Here is a 17,806-nt window from a genome sequence, read left to right as displayed (position 1 = left end):
GCTGGCCTTACTAATGTAAGTTCTCATGTTTTCCGGCAGACGTCCATGTTTGGAGTTGACTGTCTATATATAATCAAAAGATAGAACGGAAGGGGATGAATCACATTTACACAACAGGGTAAAATTCATCAAAATAACCCTTAAACAATGTAAAGGACAGGTTCACAATCTTAAAACTGTCTTTAAAACAACAGTCAGGAGCCCAAATGAACATCGATATATAGGTTTTTCTTGCCTTAATCATTCCTCCTGTTCATACTGGCCGTTAGAAGATCCCTTCATAATGCATGGGGGCCAGAATCCACAGTCCTGTGCAAAAATGTATTCAACAGTTTATCTGAAGCTAGTATGAAGCTTCAGCCATCCGAATGAGTCAAATCAAGTCGATATCTTTCAACGTTAGTCTTTTTAGTTCCAAAGTCCCTCTTTTTGTCACTCCACTTCCACTGCAGCTCAACAGGAAAGCACTGTCTGAGGAAACACAAAGAGGGAATTTGATGCTACAAAGACCGAAAACGTGGCAGATATCCACTGGATATGACTAACTCAGACTGCTGAAGCCTCATATAAGCTTCAGATAAACTTTTACATGCATTTTTGCACAAAATGACTGTGTGGACTGGACAATGTGGATTTTGGCCGACATCACTTACATTGAAAGCACATTTGAAGGGGATCTTTTAACAGCCAGTATGAACAGGAGGAATGATTACAGCGAGGAAAACCTCTTTCAGACATCATCGTTATAACTTTATAAATAAGATTAGATGTGACCCTCCAGTGATTAGCTCCATGTGGTGTCATCCATTGAAAAACAACATGTCCAAATCAGGGACATTTACACAATGGAAGCCAAAATGAATAAACATGGCAACGGTTGGAGACAAGCCCAGACCACTGTGTGTGTCTGTGTGCAAGATTGAAATGACACACACTCACACACAGACAAACACATGCATGCATGCACGTTCACAACCCTGTCAAGCTGTCTGATGCTTTACAAATTGTGCAACAGGAAGGCAGAGTACTGTGCCAAACCATTGGCTAACGCTGTCTCGCTTATGGTGGTGGTAAATCACCTTCATGCGCAGGTTAAACACTGCTATATGTACAGTGTGACCTGGCTACAAGCCTGACAGATGTGTGTAAATCTTTCCTTAGCAGGTGAATGGTCAAATACACCACTGAGACAGACTATAGTTGGCTTACAGTCATTCAGTCTACTCTGTGTGGGTCTGTGAAAGATCCAACCTGACAAAAATCCAGTTCAGTGGTAACCTATCCTTACCCACATCTAAGCAGCCACGCAGACAGGTCTGAACTGATTTGGTGAAGGTTTGACACATCCACCACTGCCACCTCTAAAAACAGCTCATGACGTGGAAACCACTTGCATCAATAATCAATATTTTCTACAGTTCCCTTCGGCTACAGCGGGTAGCTGTTTTGAGTGAACAAGACTCTACAAACCCACTGTGCAATACCTGCCCAGCACCAAACAGCAGACAGAGCCAATAGCTGGTGAACATATTTAGCAACTAAAGACTCAATATATATATATATATATACCCTAAAGAGGTGGTGGAGACCAAAAACAGAGCTAAAGTGAGAGTGAAAATTGTAATCAGTATTCGCCATGTGGCCAGAAACACAAGTCCAAATGGAGTGTTTTTCCATAACTGCTTGATGTTTGAATAAGCAACTGCTTGCTAACAAGTGTCACATCTAACAGACCCTTTTAGTGCCTATGTAGTGATTGCGTCACAGTGTTAGCTGGAGGCAAACACAAATCACCTCAGAGTAGTAGGCTGAATCACCTACTGAAAATGTCATTTTGCTGTGTTGCTGGGTGCCAGAATTGAAGAAGTAATGGCTCCAACTTGAAATTTTTGCACCCCAGCTGCCACTGCCAGTCAAAAAACCCAGAAGACAACTCTGGTTAAACGCGATAAGAATGGATTGGACTGAGACAATCATCAAAAATGCTGGTGTTCGTAGTGCACACTTCATTTCATATCAGATAAGGTTAAATAAAGTATTGTCTGTTGTAGGAATGGATATAAAGGTTTGTCATGCCCACCTTATCAGAAATTGGGGAACTGGGAGGAATAGGTGATTTTTTTTGTAACTCTCTAAGCACATTAGCTAATTTCGTTAGGTAGCTGTATGTGTCAGGTGTGTTCAGGAAGTTACATTTGCTATCCCCCACTAGTAGCTAGCAGTAACCAACCAACCAAACAGTATTGTAGTTAATAATAAGCTAGACTGAAAGGACAGAACTCCCTATGCACAGCCAGTATTTTCAGACAGGTGCTGGTCGGTCGCAGGAACATATAAGGTGAAAATCAAAATTAACCACCGCACACTGTTATGACTTTACTGTGACTTTATTAAGAGCGAACTAAACTAGACAGACTAGACTGACTTTGATAGCAAGCTATTTTGTAGGAGAGGCTTCTATGGATGAAGACAACCCAGTATTCATCCCCCCTGTGTTTTTTTATGGACGGCGCAGGTTGGCCAGACTGCGAAAAGCTGGAGAGGTAGGTCAAATTGAGGTTTCTAACTGTGGTTAAGTGGGTACTGCCATAGGCTGTAATTCTTGTGTGCAGGCGTCTTCACTACAGTCTCTACATTTTGTCTCTGTTTTGCCCTGTATCCTTCTAAGGCTGGAAAGAAAAAGGAAAAGGGAAAGTCAGACAGTGGAACAGGAGGCTCCTTGCCATGGTGAGAACATTCAAAATATGTTTTATGTACTGTATAATGTTTTTTCTACAGCTGTCATACAGAATTATTAGACTGCTTTGGCCTTATCTTTGTTTTCACAAACGTCTTCCAGTTGATGATCCAATGACACCAGAGAAACCAGTGGAAGAAGCTGAGGCTATGGTCCCACGAGTAGCATACGAAAGTCTCAGTCAAAAGTATGACCAACTCAGAACTGAATATGGCAACTTGAGAAAAGACTTCTACAAACTGAAAGAGGAGAAATTTCAGTCATCTTCACTTGGTTAATGACAAAAATGAAAGATAGTGTGCAGAAGCAAACTGAAAGTCTCATGCTGGAAGATTATTTATTAGTGGTCCTTATGAAATGTAGACTGGGGCTCAGTAACAGAGATACAGCGTATAGATTCAAAGTTTCTGAAAGCACAATATCATGGTTGCCTATGATGGCAAGTGTATGTCTGTCAGTTATAATTCCTGTTGTTGGTGATGTGTTAGGGAGGAAGGATCTGCAGTGTCGTTTTCTCTCTGCAGAGATGGATGTGGAGTGGAAGGCACATAATTTATATTTTCCTCATCCCGGGACAAGGATGTCTGTTATGCCAAATGTCTTGTCACTTGTGACCTACACTATGAATACAAATACTGGATTTGTGTTTTATGCCAAGCAATGACATTTACATTACAAAGGAGGCTATGTTCGCTCATGCTTACGGCAGATATTTATGGTGGACACAGAAATGATAGTTTTTGGTATGAACATCCAAAAAAGAACATCTGTTAAGTGTGGTCCAATTCTATTCAGCAAAGCAGAAATTACATCTCCAAATATTCAACAAATTATTTGATAGAACTGGGATCAGATTATTTCAGCTAAACTCTAACAGCTTCAAGAGGTTTTGTTCTTTCTGCTGTTAACAATGCATAAGTTATGGACTCAATTTTTGTCAAATATCATACAGTCATATGATCTCTATTTATTGGGGTCCATAAATACTACACACTGAGTCATCCTCTGGAGCTCGCATTTGAGCTGCTGCAGCTTTTTTTTTTCTTTTCCTGTATGACCAATCTGTTTCTTTGAGTGCTTTTAAATGCTTGAAATGGGAACACAATGGCAGTTTGGGAATGTAGAGTAATCAGCTCTTCCAGCCTCAGTTCAGCTGATGTGTGAAACTGGTTTCTGGATCAGAACAATCACGACGGACTGGCAGAGAGATCTGACATGAAGGTCTTGGAGTCAGAGAAAACTTTTACCAAGCTGCACACATGGAGGAAGGAATGGTTTCATTTATTTGGGGGGCGTATGGAATAATTTTAGTAATTCTCCCTTTGTCTCTGTGTGTGTGTGTGTGTGTGTGTGTTTGTCTACATGTTGTAGGTCTGTTTAACATTAACGCAGCGTCTTTAAACTGATGTTCCTGTCCCAGTTGTAATTTACATTGTGATGTAATGTAATGATCTCCTAGAGATTAGTACTGCATACTGCTGTCAGTGTCTCTGTGAGCGAGCATCCTCTCTGCAGGGAGCACTGAAGCGACAGATAGGAGCTGTTGGCCAGAGGATCATGTTTATTGTGGGCAAGGCTCAGTGCGTCAGTCCAATAAGTGCATTCAACTGGACAAATTAGCTAAAGCTGGACTTGCACAGAAACAATACCGAGTTTGTTCAAAACAATTTCTCTATTTCCTCTTGTGAAGATCCAGGAAACCATCATTCAGTATCTCTAATTATCTTATTATTGTGTTATTACTTAAAGAGACCAAAACCAAACCCAGAAAGAGAAATACTTGTGGAAAAATGCACTTTTTTTATCATAAGCTATCATTGATTTCACTGATAAAGATTTATTGTACAGTTCTGTCAAGAAAAAGACAAGAAGGCAGTGTCAGACATGCGAAAGGTGCAGCAGGCAAATATACAATCCATAACAATACCAGTTTCATTGTCAGTAAAATACAGCATTCATTTGTTTGCGATATTAATTAATAGTAATATAAAAACGAGGGAAGACACAGAAGCGACAATGTAAAATCTGTCATTCAGTATTTTCAGTAGTCTTTACAGACATGATTGAAGTGTTTCAGTAGCACTTGTAAAAAATAAATATCGGCCTTATATCAAAAATCAAACAAATGTAATTTAACAACTTACTTTACAGTAAAAAGTGAAAAAACGTTCCTGTGATTTTTTTTTTGCTAAAAGCTGATACTTATGTTCAAAATGTTTCTTTTATTACATTCAGAAACATTAATACTTGTGTCAATCGGCTTCACATATACAGTCTGTGTGTGATTGTTGAAATCTACAGAAGTGTAACATGTTCCCATCCTAATGTCTGCTCACTAAAATGTAATCTCACTGCTGTAAAGTAATGACAGTAACAGCTCACAATTCAGTGAGACATCAGATAGATAGATAGATAGATAGATAGATAGATAGATAGATAGATAGATAGATAGATAGATAGATAGATAGATAGACAGATAGATAGATAGATGCTACAGAGTATTTATGCAGCTGCCTGCAAATGCATTTCTTTATGAGGATCAGTTGCTTGTTTAGGCTAAAAATATTGGCCCTAGAGGCTTGGAAACTAGGCCAAGATGGCAGCGTGACGGCAGAGTGTTAACTTTGTTACTTCTAGACAACTTTGACATTCACACGATCAGACATTTACTTCAAATACCAAGAAATCAACACTGCATGACTAAAACAGTAAAGTCAGCTTCATGGTACATTTAGTGTGAATGGCAGGGGACTTTCTGAACTTCACTTAGAGGTGGCAGTATATGTAACATTTGCTTGCCAGCAGCTATAGTTGATTAACGTGTGTGTGTGTGTATTTGTGTGTGTGTGTGTGTGTGTGTGTGTGTGTGTGTGTGTTGGGTGGGTGGGTGAGGGGGGTTCAGTGCCCAGATACAGTGGTTGTGGTTTGTCACAGGACAGAAAGTTAAGAAAGTGTCAATTATTAAGGTTTCAAAAAAAATGTTTGAAAGTCAATTTGGTGCGTGAAACTGCGATTTATCTGACAGTAAGTAATTTTCCTGAAGCAGTTACAAGGCTAAGGGTGTACAGCTACACCAGCAGCTGTTAGGTACAACACTTCTTTGTCAGCATGCTAACAGGTATAATGTTTACCATGTTCACCATCTTAGCTTAGCGTGTTTAAGTATTTGTTAAGTGTGTCAGTCAACGTGGGAAATCCCCCAGACTTTGGGGTGCAAAGCCAGCTGTGTATGTAGGTCACAAATCAAAAAAAAAAAAAAGAGGAAAGAGGGAATCAAAATGTGAAGGAGAGGCATGATGTAAATAATATTATGTGTAAGCAGATGCAGCTCTGCTGTGTAGGGGGAGAGGCAGCTAAAAGTACAAACAGTGGTAACGTGACCCGGTGGGAAAGCCAGTGTTATGTCTGCATGTACACATGTCTAACAGGGTTTCAGCTCCAGGACAAACCAAAGACTACCTGTTTGTCTGTCACGCAAGTTAAGATGAAGAGTACCTTAGGCATCTTTATAATATCCTGAACATTATACATTATATATTTAACTAAAGCATTTATTAACGGAGAGGAGGAGAGCAATGTATTCACCTGTGGGCGGACACACACCTCGGCTGTGCCAGCTGATCCAGATAAGAATCAAAACATCAAGACATAATACAAAAGAATTGATTTGCTGTGGCCGACCGTGAACGTTTTGTCTGGCTCAGGCAGTTCAGACCTTAACTGAGTCAAGATGTTTGTCGTCTGCATCCAGCCGAGAGCAAAGTGTCAGGCTGGTTAGTAAGTAACATACAACATATAGCAGCGCTCTACGTATTCTGCCACAGGCTGCCATTAATCAAATGATGAGTTGTATAGATGTGAGGAAGAGAGAGTCCTGATTGAAACTCTCAGTCCACTAAAACCTGATCTTCCGCTTCATGTAATCTTACTGTTAAAAGAAAACACACCGGCCTTTCAACTTGAACCTTTAGAAAGGACCTCTTTTGAAATAAGGGCGATTGCTGTATCGCCTTTGGTCTCTGGATGTCTAAACAAAACTGTTCACTGAATTGTCTTAAATCAGCATGACTGAATTGGCACAGTTACTAAATCCGCAAGGAAACCACTCATTTACTTCAGTGTTTTCTTTTAGAGATCGGTGGTCTAAACCCCACGATTAAGCAACAGTTCAGCTGAGACCGCTCCTGGTAAAACACAGAGTGAATTGTTACAGACGTTTCTTGTTCGAGGGGAAGCCAAAAATGCCCACTCCATATAGCTATTGCAAAAGAACAGAAACCTGACCACCACATTGACTCTTATGGGTCTTTAAGTGTCAGAAAGGGCCAATATGTTTTCTTTAAACAAGGGACTCTCATATGTTGGATGCAACACTGTTGAAAGTCAGCTTGAGTTGTTGCCTACTGACTTTTGGGGGGAAAAATAGTTGGAATAAAACAAAATATGGAAAATACATGTTACAAAATTATTTGAAAACACTGGATTGAGTATGTACAGCTATGAAAAGATTTGTATATGAAAGGAATAGCTGATATTTTGGGAAATAAGTTCTCGCTCTCATGTCTGTATGATGTTGCAGCAGCAGCCAGTTCGTTTAGCGTAGCTTAAATAGTGGAAACAAGGGGGAACATCTCACCTGGCTGTCTCTGAAGGTAACAAAATCCACCTACCAGCACTGCACAAAAAAGTCTGGCACATAATCCCCTGTAAAACTACAAATCTTTACTTCACATAACGTGTTAATTAGAGAGCTTCAGGGGTGCTGTTAGCTGCTTGCTGCAGCTTCATATTTCACAGACAGACATGAGAGTGGTATCAATCTACTCATCTAACTCTCGCCAAGGAAGCAAATAAGCGTATTTCCCAAATGTCAAACTATTCCTTTAAGCCTACATCATACTCTCTCTATCACACACACATGGACACACACACAGGACTCCGGTATTGAATGCTCTTCCCATCTGCTGTCCATTAGGCTCCTCTTCTTCATGTCTCCTGCTTTCAAGAGAAACTGTTCAATCTCGTTATTGCTATGTAGTGTGTGCTTCTATTAGGTTTTTATTGCTAATTACTACTTTGGAATCGAACATATCTCAATCATCATGCATCATTGAACTCGGAAATCCAAAGTCTCCACAGATGATGGTTTGGTTTGGTTGTGGAAGCTCACAGCAGTCTCCAGGTTGAAGCAGAAAGTGTTTCCATCCTGCACAGTCCAGTCAGGTGAAAAACGTCTTAACACGTCACGTGTAACATCAGTCTTTAACACTTATGTACTGTAACATTCATTAAAATCACTGATGATGTTCCATGGTGTAACAGTAATTACTGGGAGTCATTTTTAAAAATATGTAACCATGGATACACACCATACAATGAGCCTTTTATTGCTGGTTTATTTAAAGTCTTATTTCTAAAAATAAATACTGCATAACGGGTCTTTTTGATTATGTTTTTTACACATTGTCGTTGGGATCAAAGTCGTAGACCATCTATTACAGATATGAAGAAATGCTACCGGCAGTGTTTCTGTTCATTGTTTCCACTCAATCCTCTAAAAAGCTGCAATGTTTTGTCCTTGAATGCCTTACAGCTGAACATGTTACTCATGCTCATATGAGTAACGTGAGTGTAGGTACATGTGGACATGTTAGCATCCGTGTTAGTGTTGTTCTCACAGGTAGGTGGTAGCCTCTCTGTTCTCTCTCTCTCTGGCCTGGGCCACGGCAACGTTGATGCACTGCAGCCATTCCTCAGCGTGTTTCTCATCCTGAGCTTTCAGCACGTACGTCTTACTGTCTGTGAAGATCTCAAAGGCCCGCGGCAGGCCCCGATCCCGCCGCTTCTTGGCCACCACCTGCAGACGGAAAGAAGGATGATGAATGAAAAAGAGGAGATGATGACGCCAAACTGAAAGCTGAAGTTGTAGTGAGAGAAGAAGTTGCTGTAAATACTGTGTACTTGCTGTCAGTTTTAAGATTGATAGAATTTGGCTTTATACATCTTTTTTCACTTTACATATAGTGGTTTATATATATGTTATGAGCTGTAATGTAAGCATTTTCATAGTATTTACGGACAAGATCTGTCTTCTCAAATCATGCAAACTCACTACAGACAGTTCAACCACAGCCGTCTGTCAATACAAAACAAATATTGTAAAAATGTGTGCATCAGTGGTGAGGCTCAAACATGTTTTGGGAGCAGATTTATTACAGATAGAAGATCTGTGAGGGATGTCGACGATGTTAAGTCCTACCTTGACACTTTGTACTTTGCTCAGCTCAATAGGAATATCATCCAGCTCATCTTTCTGAAGGGTGGAGACAAAGTTAGATGATTAAACATTAAACCAAACTAGAATATGAATGGCAGCTTCAGATGGAGAATTTCATAAATGTTTGGTAATGCAGAAAACAATATTTTGTATTTTATTCTTTTTTAATGTTTGGAGACAGTGAACATAATATATACACGCATATATTTCAGAGCTAAATAAATGTGATTTTTTTTTAAAGTCAGTCAAAAGACTGCACAAAGGAACACTTCTTGAGCCCCATTAAAGAGCACTTTGTGCTTTTCAAGCTTATGAATATTTCTCAAAATGTCAGATGCGGCCTCAGTTGTACTTTCTATCACAGTACTGTGTTAGTGTTGTTTCCAGCACGTTCAACCTCACAGCAAACCATTTATAGGACGAACAATTACACTTCATTGTTCTGCCCTTTCTCCGGGGCAGGAAATGAAATCCTCCAGCCCTGCAGCTCATCGCATTTTTTTCCCCACCAAGTATGATTCTGCATGTGTGTGTTCGCAAGTGTGGGGAGATGTGTTGTGTGTGTGTGTATTGCACCGCAGCCTTGTCTTTTTTTACCCCACAGTTATTTATGTGGTTGTAACCACATAACCAGAGCTAGCTGCAAAACTCATGGCAACTTTCCACATCCTTTCTGTGGTGTGTGTGTGTGTGTGTTTCTATGTGTGTGTGTGTGTTTGTTGAAAAGCATTTAATTGGAGTAGACGTTCACAGTTTTAACTGCCAGCTGACTGTGCTGAGGGTCTGACTGTTGTTCACCGCAGTGGATTCATGCACTCATTCAAATGGACATTTGATTGATTTTAGCCATATGGAGGTCATCTGAGCCATCTTTACATATGTAGAGATATTGTCTCAAAATACTTAAAATAAAGTGTATTAACTGACTTATTCATTCTTTCACTTCATCTGACAGCTTGTATTTGGGAGGTCATGGTTCTGGTCTAAACCCAAAGAACTGAAAATCTTCTGGATTGGGGGAAAATACTCAAAGTCTCCAGAGAGATTAATGGATTTGTGTCTGGATTTGTTCAGACAGCAACATTGTTTGTATTTGTATTATTATAACGTTATAGCGCTTTATCATTCATATTTACTTATTGCCATTGACATCATAATAGTACAACTACACTTGGCAGCTGAACTGAACCGTCAAACAAATCCTATGATCGTTTTCACAATGGGTCCCATGTGAGAACATCTTCGTATTCTTATCCTAAACCTCTTTTTTTCTCTGAACAACAAGCTGTCTTGTTGTAAATCACTCGTTGCAGCCGGATGAAGGCCACAAATGTTCTTAAATCACTCATACGTCCCTCTTAAGAGTGAACTGATGCCCAATGTCTGTGTTTTCTTTTTGTGTCTCTTCTGCTCTGATTTTGAGACAAATCAAATCACCCCGTGAATGCTTCTCAGAGCATGCAAAAGCACCAGAACTAAACAGCAAACATTGAATGATAAGTTTCACTGACAAAAATAAAACTTGATATATTCACTATAATGGATTACCTGACTCAAGCAAGATGGAAACCAATGGCTGTTTGGAAGGTTTTGAGCAACAATTACAAATGATACCTTTACATGATGCACAACAGGATGGATCAAAATTTTCCTCAGAAAAAGGCTCCAAAGAATGACAAAAAGTAAAGTGGATGAGGTATATACATGCTTGTGCTCTAGCTAATATCCACATATCCCAGCAGCTACTGTATCATAATGGTGTTGATAGCATGTTGGCACACTGAATACCTCACTCATCCTCATATTATCATGGTCTCTGTCTATCTCTAGCTCTCTCAAACTGAAGTCCAGGCCTCTGTCTGGTCCCAATTAAAGAGAGCATACAGTATTCAGTGCAGGAAATGCTGGGGCTCAGCAACAACCTACAGTATAGAGAAAATAGGTCTTCATCTTGTTAGCATATTTGATCCACTTGGTGTATGCTCATGGGTATAGATGCAATAACCTGAGTACCAGACGAGGATGCGTCTCAGCTTTGTGTGGATTTGGGGGATGTTTTAAACCTCTCAGTGTATCAAAGCTGCTCCAGCGTTCAATGTGGAGGAAATATCACTTTTTTTTGTTGTTGTTCTTAATCTCACCTCCCATTTGGGAATAAGTCTTTCACAACAATCCAACCACCTCTTGTACATGCTGACAAAGATAAACTGAGCTGCGAGAACAAAGACACAGAACCTTTCCAATTTGTGGCTTTTGCAAACGAGAGGAATCCATTACCATCTGGATAGGAGCACAAAGACTATTGTTTGGAGTAAAAAAGACCCTACTTCTGAATATTCCCCCTGTTTCCAGATAGTCCTCCTCTTTGACGGAGGAATTCAGCACTGGAGCGTAGCTTCTCGCTAGACTTTGGGAGCCAATTGTATAAACATGGCACCGTTTAAAGACCCCCTTGGCTGTGAAAATTATTTTAATTAAATTTAAATTTTCCACTTGTGCAGATGATTGCCATAAACCAGCATATAAAAATGGACGCAATCACTCAAATGTGCAGACACACACACACACACACACACACACACACACACAGGTGAAATAAAACCTCAAAATAAATCAGATTTTCTCATGAACCGAGCCGAGAGAAAATGTTTTACTTTCAACAGCTGGATGAAATCAAACTCGACCTTATTTTTTAGTAAACTTTTGGAGACCTCTGACCTCAGCGCATTATTGGTCATGCTGCATTTGCTTCATGTTTTTGATTGTGTCAGCTTTTCCTTTGCACAATAATTCTCTCAGTGAACTGAGACCTTACAGTAAGTCAATAGCAAACACAGGGAAGTTCAAGGAAAAAGAGTGTTGTTGCAAACCCAGAGGGAAATCTCCTCACCTTCGCTCAAGCTTTCTTTCACTCACACGTACTGTACAAGGCACTATCTTCTTCTCTGTGTTTGCTACTTGTGCGTAATGATATCTGCTTTGAGTTATAGTGGGTGAGAGTGACTCATGTTGTTGCAGCATCATGCTTTGGCCTTGGGAGTCCCCCAAGAGTCCTTACTGGGGCCGAGGTTTGTTAAGAGTCGGATTCACAGAATGCTCCTGAGGGACAGCTGAGCTTATCACGAGATGGGATTTCCACTGTTTCATATAGTTTCATCATGAATCAAATGACATAGAACAGAGAAACATTAATGAAGATTTCCGAGAGTGAGTGAGCGAGAGTCCGGGAATAAGTGTGAGTGCATCTACAGTGTATCTCGGAGTCGTTGCGTGTTGTGTAACTGTGTGTTTATGCATGATTGTGTGTGAGGAGGCTTCATTTTCATCAGCTACGTACTGATTTGCCTCTACGGAAGAGTAGCTGGTTTCCTGCCAGAGTGAAGTAGCGGGTTTTCCAGCGCTTGATGAACTTCCAGCGGACCTGCTTCTCCTTCAGCTTCCCCTCAATCAGAGGCTGCCCCTCCTGGTTCACAACTAGAGGGCCACACAAAGAGAGAAAAAAAACAAAGAAGACAGAGAACATGTGTATTAGTGCTTCGCGGATGTTTTTGCCCCTTTAGTTTACATTATTGCTGACCGCGCGTGGATTGATCTGAAAAGCGGATGACGATGCGTTCATGAGCTGTGGGAGGCTCTGACCTCTAAGACATTTGGCTGACATTCGACTGTTGAACTGCGTCGTCCTCATGAGCTATGTTGACAGAAAAACAGACCCAAATGACTAATATAATATAATTCTTTTTCACAGAATTAAGTGTGTTGAACAAATTACGCAGCGTGTTTGGCAGCTGACCACACATGCTGTTCACTGTGATGAATTACACATTTTCTTACCATACAAAAATGAATGAACAACCAATGCCCACCTACAAGGTATGATGCATTCAAAGATCTAAAGGTTTGGACAATGTTTTGGCAGTAATGTGAAGTGTTTATGATAAAAGGTATTATCCTTTAAGCTAGAAACACTCTGAAAACATCAAGAGTAAATGTTCAGTGAATGCACCAAATGTAGAGAACCCTTCAGATCCCCCTGGTTAAAAAAGCTGCCTCTGTCATGTTACCACATATTCTATAAATACATTGAGATAACATTTAAGGCATCTAAAGCACAGCACAGCCTGCCTGCTGATCTGACACTTTCTGACATTGATTTAAAACCGACCACTTTAGTGTTCTCGTAAAGTTATTCTGTATCCTGAAGTCCTGCTCTGTTCTCCTTTTTCTTTATTTCTGCTTCTTTAGTTCTCTGTTTTATTGCTTTATAACCCTAAAGCACTTTGAACTGCAGTTGCATGAAATGGTTTGATACAAACAAACTTATCCAGCCTCCCAGTCAACATCATTGGGTTGTCCATATTAAATCAACAAAAGCATTTTGTCTCACTCGTGTGTGTGTGTGTTCTCTCAGATAAAGGAGAACACAGAGTCTGGACCCGTCTGATTAGAAACATTCACCCACAACTCAACTCTGTTCAGAGTTGGATCAAGGACCTTTTTGAGTGAGTGTATGTGATTTCATGCATCAATGTGTTTTTTTGCTTGAATATTAATGTATCTATTACACAAACCAAATTTTAAATCATCACAGATTCATTTTCCATCTGTGTGCATTGAGCCGGTGCACGCTTGTGTGTGTATGAATCTGTACTGTGTGTGTGAGAAACTGTGACCCTGCAGGCAAAAACCCCAGCGACGTTCTGGCTGGTTCAGGTTTGGTGCCAGTAAAAACAGGACTTCGGATGCTGACCATCAAACAGAGCCACTCTTTGTATCCACAGCGATGAGTAAAGAAGACAAGAGATTGTTGGAGTCTGATCAGAGTGTGTTTGAATGTGTGGGCATGCTGCAAAGATGATTCACAGAGAGGCCCGACGCCATGCAGGAAAAACCTTTGAAGGTCATTAAAACCCCAATTCAGAAGAGAAGAAAAAAGAGAAGCGAGGAGGAGATGTTTTTCTCTGACCGTTGGTCAGACAAAGTATTTATTATTTCAGGCTTTTGGAACTTTTTATAAGCATTTATCAGTGTGTTTCACACTTTATCGACTAAATGATGAACAGATGAGTCAAAAAATCTAGTATATCAATTGATAATCACAATAATCCTAAAGTGCAGCCCTGAACATTATACAATAGACAACAGGGGCTGTAACAGAAATAGTCATTTCTGTAGAACTTTCTTTTAAAGAGTCAGTTCACCTAAATTAGAAATTATATATTTTCTCATATACTTCTTGTAGTATCTAGCCATGTAGATAGTTTTGGTTTGTTCAGGTTTTGAGATATCTCAGAGATTGCTCTTTTTTGCAGGGCTCCAATTTTTTAATACTATGAGCAAGGCAAACAAAATCACATTTACCTTAATCATACTGGATTGGAGGCAGAAATCTCTGAGGCCAATGTCTCTCTCAATGTCTCTAGAGGTAAGTGAGAACCTCTGTTTTTTGTCATTTGGGTGAATAGAAACTTTAATTTCAGAGAAAAATGATTGGTTTCTTATGTGTGTATGACTGGAGGGTACAGTGTGGAAATGTTTTGTGTTTGTAGGTTTTCTTCTACATTTGACTAATGATTCACTGTGATGCTGACAAGCATTCATGAGTAAAACATTTGCATTCTTTCTAAATGATCAGTCAGCGTGTGTGTGTGAACATTCAGACTTCCTGTCAGCCTGTTTAGACAGGAGTGCTGCTTATATACAACTGGACACACTCCCGACACTGTGGGGTGCCAGCTTGTCTGCATCATCTAACAAATATGACAGTTTCTTGGGTGCAGAAATAAACTTGTCTGATGCATAAATCATTGTTCCTTCTACCTTCTCTTTGCTTTGATGTAGACACCTGGAAAGTGATACCTGTATTTGTTGTCAGCCCCAGGCAGGTACTGCAGTTCACAACCTCTTGTCTGAGACACGCTGATGTCAAACAATGAGACGAGAACGTAAAAAAACGCATGTAGCACATAATGAGTCACTAACAGATACTGATGTCCGCTAAGGTAATCAGAATGAGCATCACTTGGGTCCTCAGTTTGTTTCTATTGGATTCACATTTTTCTGTCCGCATGTGGTGAAGATACACAAAACACGATATTATTTCTAAATCTGAATCTAAAAAGGCCTCTCTGCCAGTGACTCTACAACTACATTTGCAGCTTCGCGGGAGTGACAGAATTTCATAACTGTGACAGGAGTCAAAACTCCAACCCCCAAACTATTATCAGAAACAGCTGTCCCTCCAAACAAATCTAATTTCACCCTGTCCAAATCTGAAAATACCTCCATCCCTCATGCTTGTATTTGTCATTCTGTTTGCCTTCATTATGCATGAGTGCGTGTGTGTATTAGTTGGTGGTTTATTGTTTGGAGTTTTTGGCTGTAGGAGGAAAACAGTGAGATGAGGTGTGAGGAGAATGTGACCCTTCGTTTTAGGAAAAAATGTGGCTGTAAACAAATGGTCTGCCCCTCTCCTGTGTTAAATGTCAAGTTTTCCTTTTGAGTGACAGTTTTTCATAACTGGAAAAAAAAAGCCAAGTCACCAGCAAGGAAAAACATGCTTCTTGTATATGTATATGTATATCTTTGCAAAGACATGTTTTAGGATAGAAAAAAGTAGTCAAGAGCTGTATTCACAAGACATCCGAAGGCTAAAAGTAGCTCCTAACTGGTTGAGTTAGTCCTAATTTTAAGACTCCTAAGCTTTTGGTCTACAGTTGGGGCAGTGAGGTTGCAGACTGCAACCAACTGAATACCCCTCGGCCTCCCCTTCCAAGCGTGCAGGAGAACCTACGGTGGCCACAAAACTCACAAAAACCGTGAAGGGCCCTCTCTAGAGCCATTGTTTAGTCTGTCTGTTCTGGGCTACTGTAGAAACACGGTGGTGCAACATGGCGGGCTCCGTGGAAGAGGACCTGCTCCCTATGTAGATATAAAGGGCTCATTCTAAGGTAACGAAAACACAACTATTTTTTATTTCAGGTGATTATACACTAATGAAAACATACTTATGAATATTATATTCCATCTTCCTAGCATGACAGATAACGTAACTAATTTGACAGTTTATACATTAGACAAGCAAGCAAGCAAAGTTTATTTATATAGCACCTTTCACAAACAACCAAGACAAGACCAACCAGACAACCAAGAATAAAGTTAAAAATAAATGAATTAAAACAGGTCATAAAAACATCAGATATTAAAGTCATAAAACCTCCAAATAGAATGAAAGAATCTAGCTCAAAAGCTGTCTGCAGTTCATTTCAAAAGAGTGTAAAAACCTGAATGTAGTCCTGCCAAGATGATATATATAAGGTTAAATAACTATTAAACTGTAGTTACAAGATTTAAATGAGAGAAGAGACGTAACTCGGAAGCTTTGACAGCAGAGCTTTATAAATATCATAAAATGATTGTCTCTGGTATTCACTTACATGTTTCTCTATTACAGAAATATCTAACAGCCCCCGTGAGAAGTTCTTAAATCATCTCAGCAAATTTCTGTAACCTGTGAAACTCCATCTGTGGTAATAACTCTCACTTAAAGAGTGTGTCTTTAGTCAAGGAATCTCCTGAATTTGCAACATAAGTCAATTCCTGGAGGTGAGAATTCCTGTCCATCTGATGGATGGAGGGATGACGGACAGTCCTGTTTGGGGTTTTCCATCTTTTTGCAAACAGAGGATCTATCTTCCAGACATGTGTGAATTTGTGTGCCGGTACACATGTAGAAACACGAGGGAGAGAGTTTAAAATGCATTTTTTTAAAAATGTGTGTAGGCTTGTGGGTGCGAACAATCCTCTTTTCTTTTGTTTCTGGTGGATACACACTCAGAAACCTACTGTTCCTGATATCTCTGTGGTGATTAGGTGATGTTACGTGTTGCAGCCATCGGAAGTTAAAATATTCATCAACAACGGAAAAATCGAAAGAGTTGAACCCGCGTACCTTACCTATAGTACATGTACAAACACACACACAACTCTGCTCATTACCGCTCACTTCAAAGACATTCCAGTAGTTAAACTTAACAGTACATCATAAAGCATCGTGAACTTGCAGTAACCACTGGCTCCACTTTGGCCCCAAAAACGAAAAACACCTTTTACTCTCTCCTTTACTATTAAAACATGAGACCAGTTTATTGCACATGTGTGTGTAACCTCTGTAGTAATCACAGCAAGCCACTCAGGCCAATTCAACACGTTTTTTGGTATTCTAAAGCAATATAAAACATTATTAATGGCACCCAGTAATGTGAACAGCATGCGTGCATGGTAAGTATGTGAAATGTGCTGCGTTTATTTATGATGAGAGAAAAAAAAACAACGACTGGGTCACCTAAAACTGAAATGTTCCAAATCCAGATTGCACTGGTCTGAAGTCAAGCGGTTATGCTTGTTGTGAGAGGACATGAGTAAGCCCTGCTATTTACTGTAACCTGACCCAGTATACTGGATGTAGCTCAACAGCTTTCATTTGAACAAGTTTCCATGTTTCCAGTTTCCAGTATAACACACTGTACTGCCTGTTTGTTTATGGACATTTTCATTTTGGTTAAAGACACATTCACATGTTTCACATCTTCATAAGCCCTTAAAAACATTCATGTTATTCAACTATTTGAATGTGTGAATACTCTAATACTCTCTGGCATGGAGACAAGCACTGTGGTAAGATTATTAACTGACTAAAAGTGCTTATGTGTAGATTTTTTTTCTATGTCAAAACTGAGAACACTTTTCCTGTAAATCCCTACAAGTTACAAAGAAGTTGCCTCCCATTTTGT

The 17,806-nt window shown here is 39.8% G+C and overlaps 1 protein-coding gene across 1 annotated transcript in view; it reads right to left on the bottom strand.

Annotated features, from left to right (window-relative positions):
* Window positions 1-7,599: 7,599 nt before the first annotated feature.
* Window positions 7,600-17,806, bottom strand: part of veph1 (ventricular zone expressed PH domain-containing 1) — a 91,645-nt gene continuing 81,438 nt past the window's right edge. The window contains exons 13-15 of the mRNA XM_044354673.1: window positions 12,352-12,488; window positions 8,997-9,050; window positions 7,600-8,594 (exon numbers count right to left, since the gene is read on the bottom strand). Of these exons, the coding sequence (XP_044210608.1) occupies window positions 8,412-8,594; window positions 8,997-9,050; window positions 12,352-12,488 (374 nt within the window). The 3' untranslated portion in view covers window positions 7,600-8,411. The remainder of the gene's footprint in view (window positions 8,595-8,996; window positions 9,051-12,351; window positions 12,489-17,806) is intronic.

Source organism: Thunnus albacares, chromosome 6, assembly GCF_914725855.1.
Source record: "Thunnus albacares chromosome 6, fThuAlb1.1, whole genome shotgun sequence".
In the NCBI taxonomy this organism is placed as follows: Eukaryota; Metazoa; Chordata; class Actinopteri; order Scombriformes; family Scombridae; genus Thunnus; species Thunnus albacares.
This window is presented reverse-complemented; position numbering and strand designations above follow the sequence as displayed.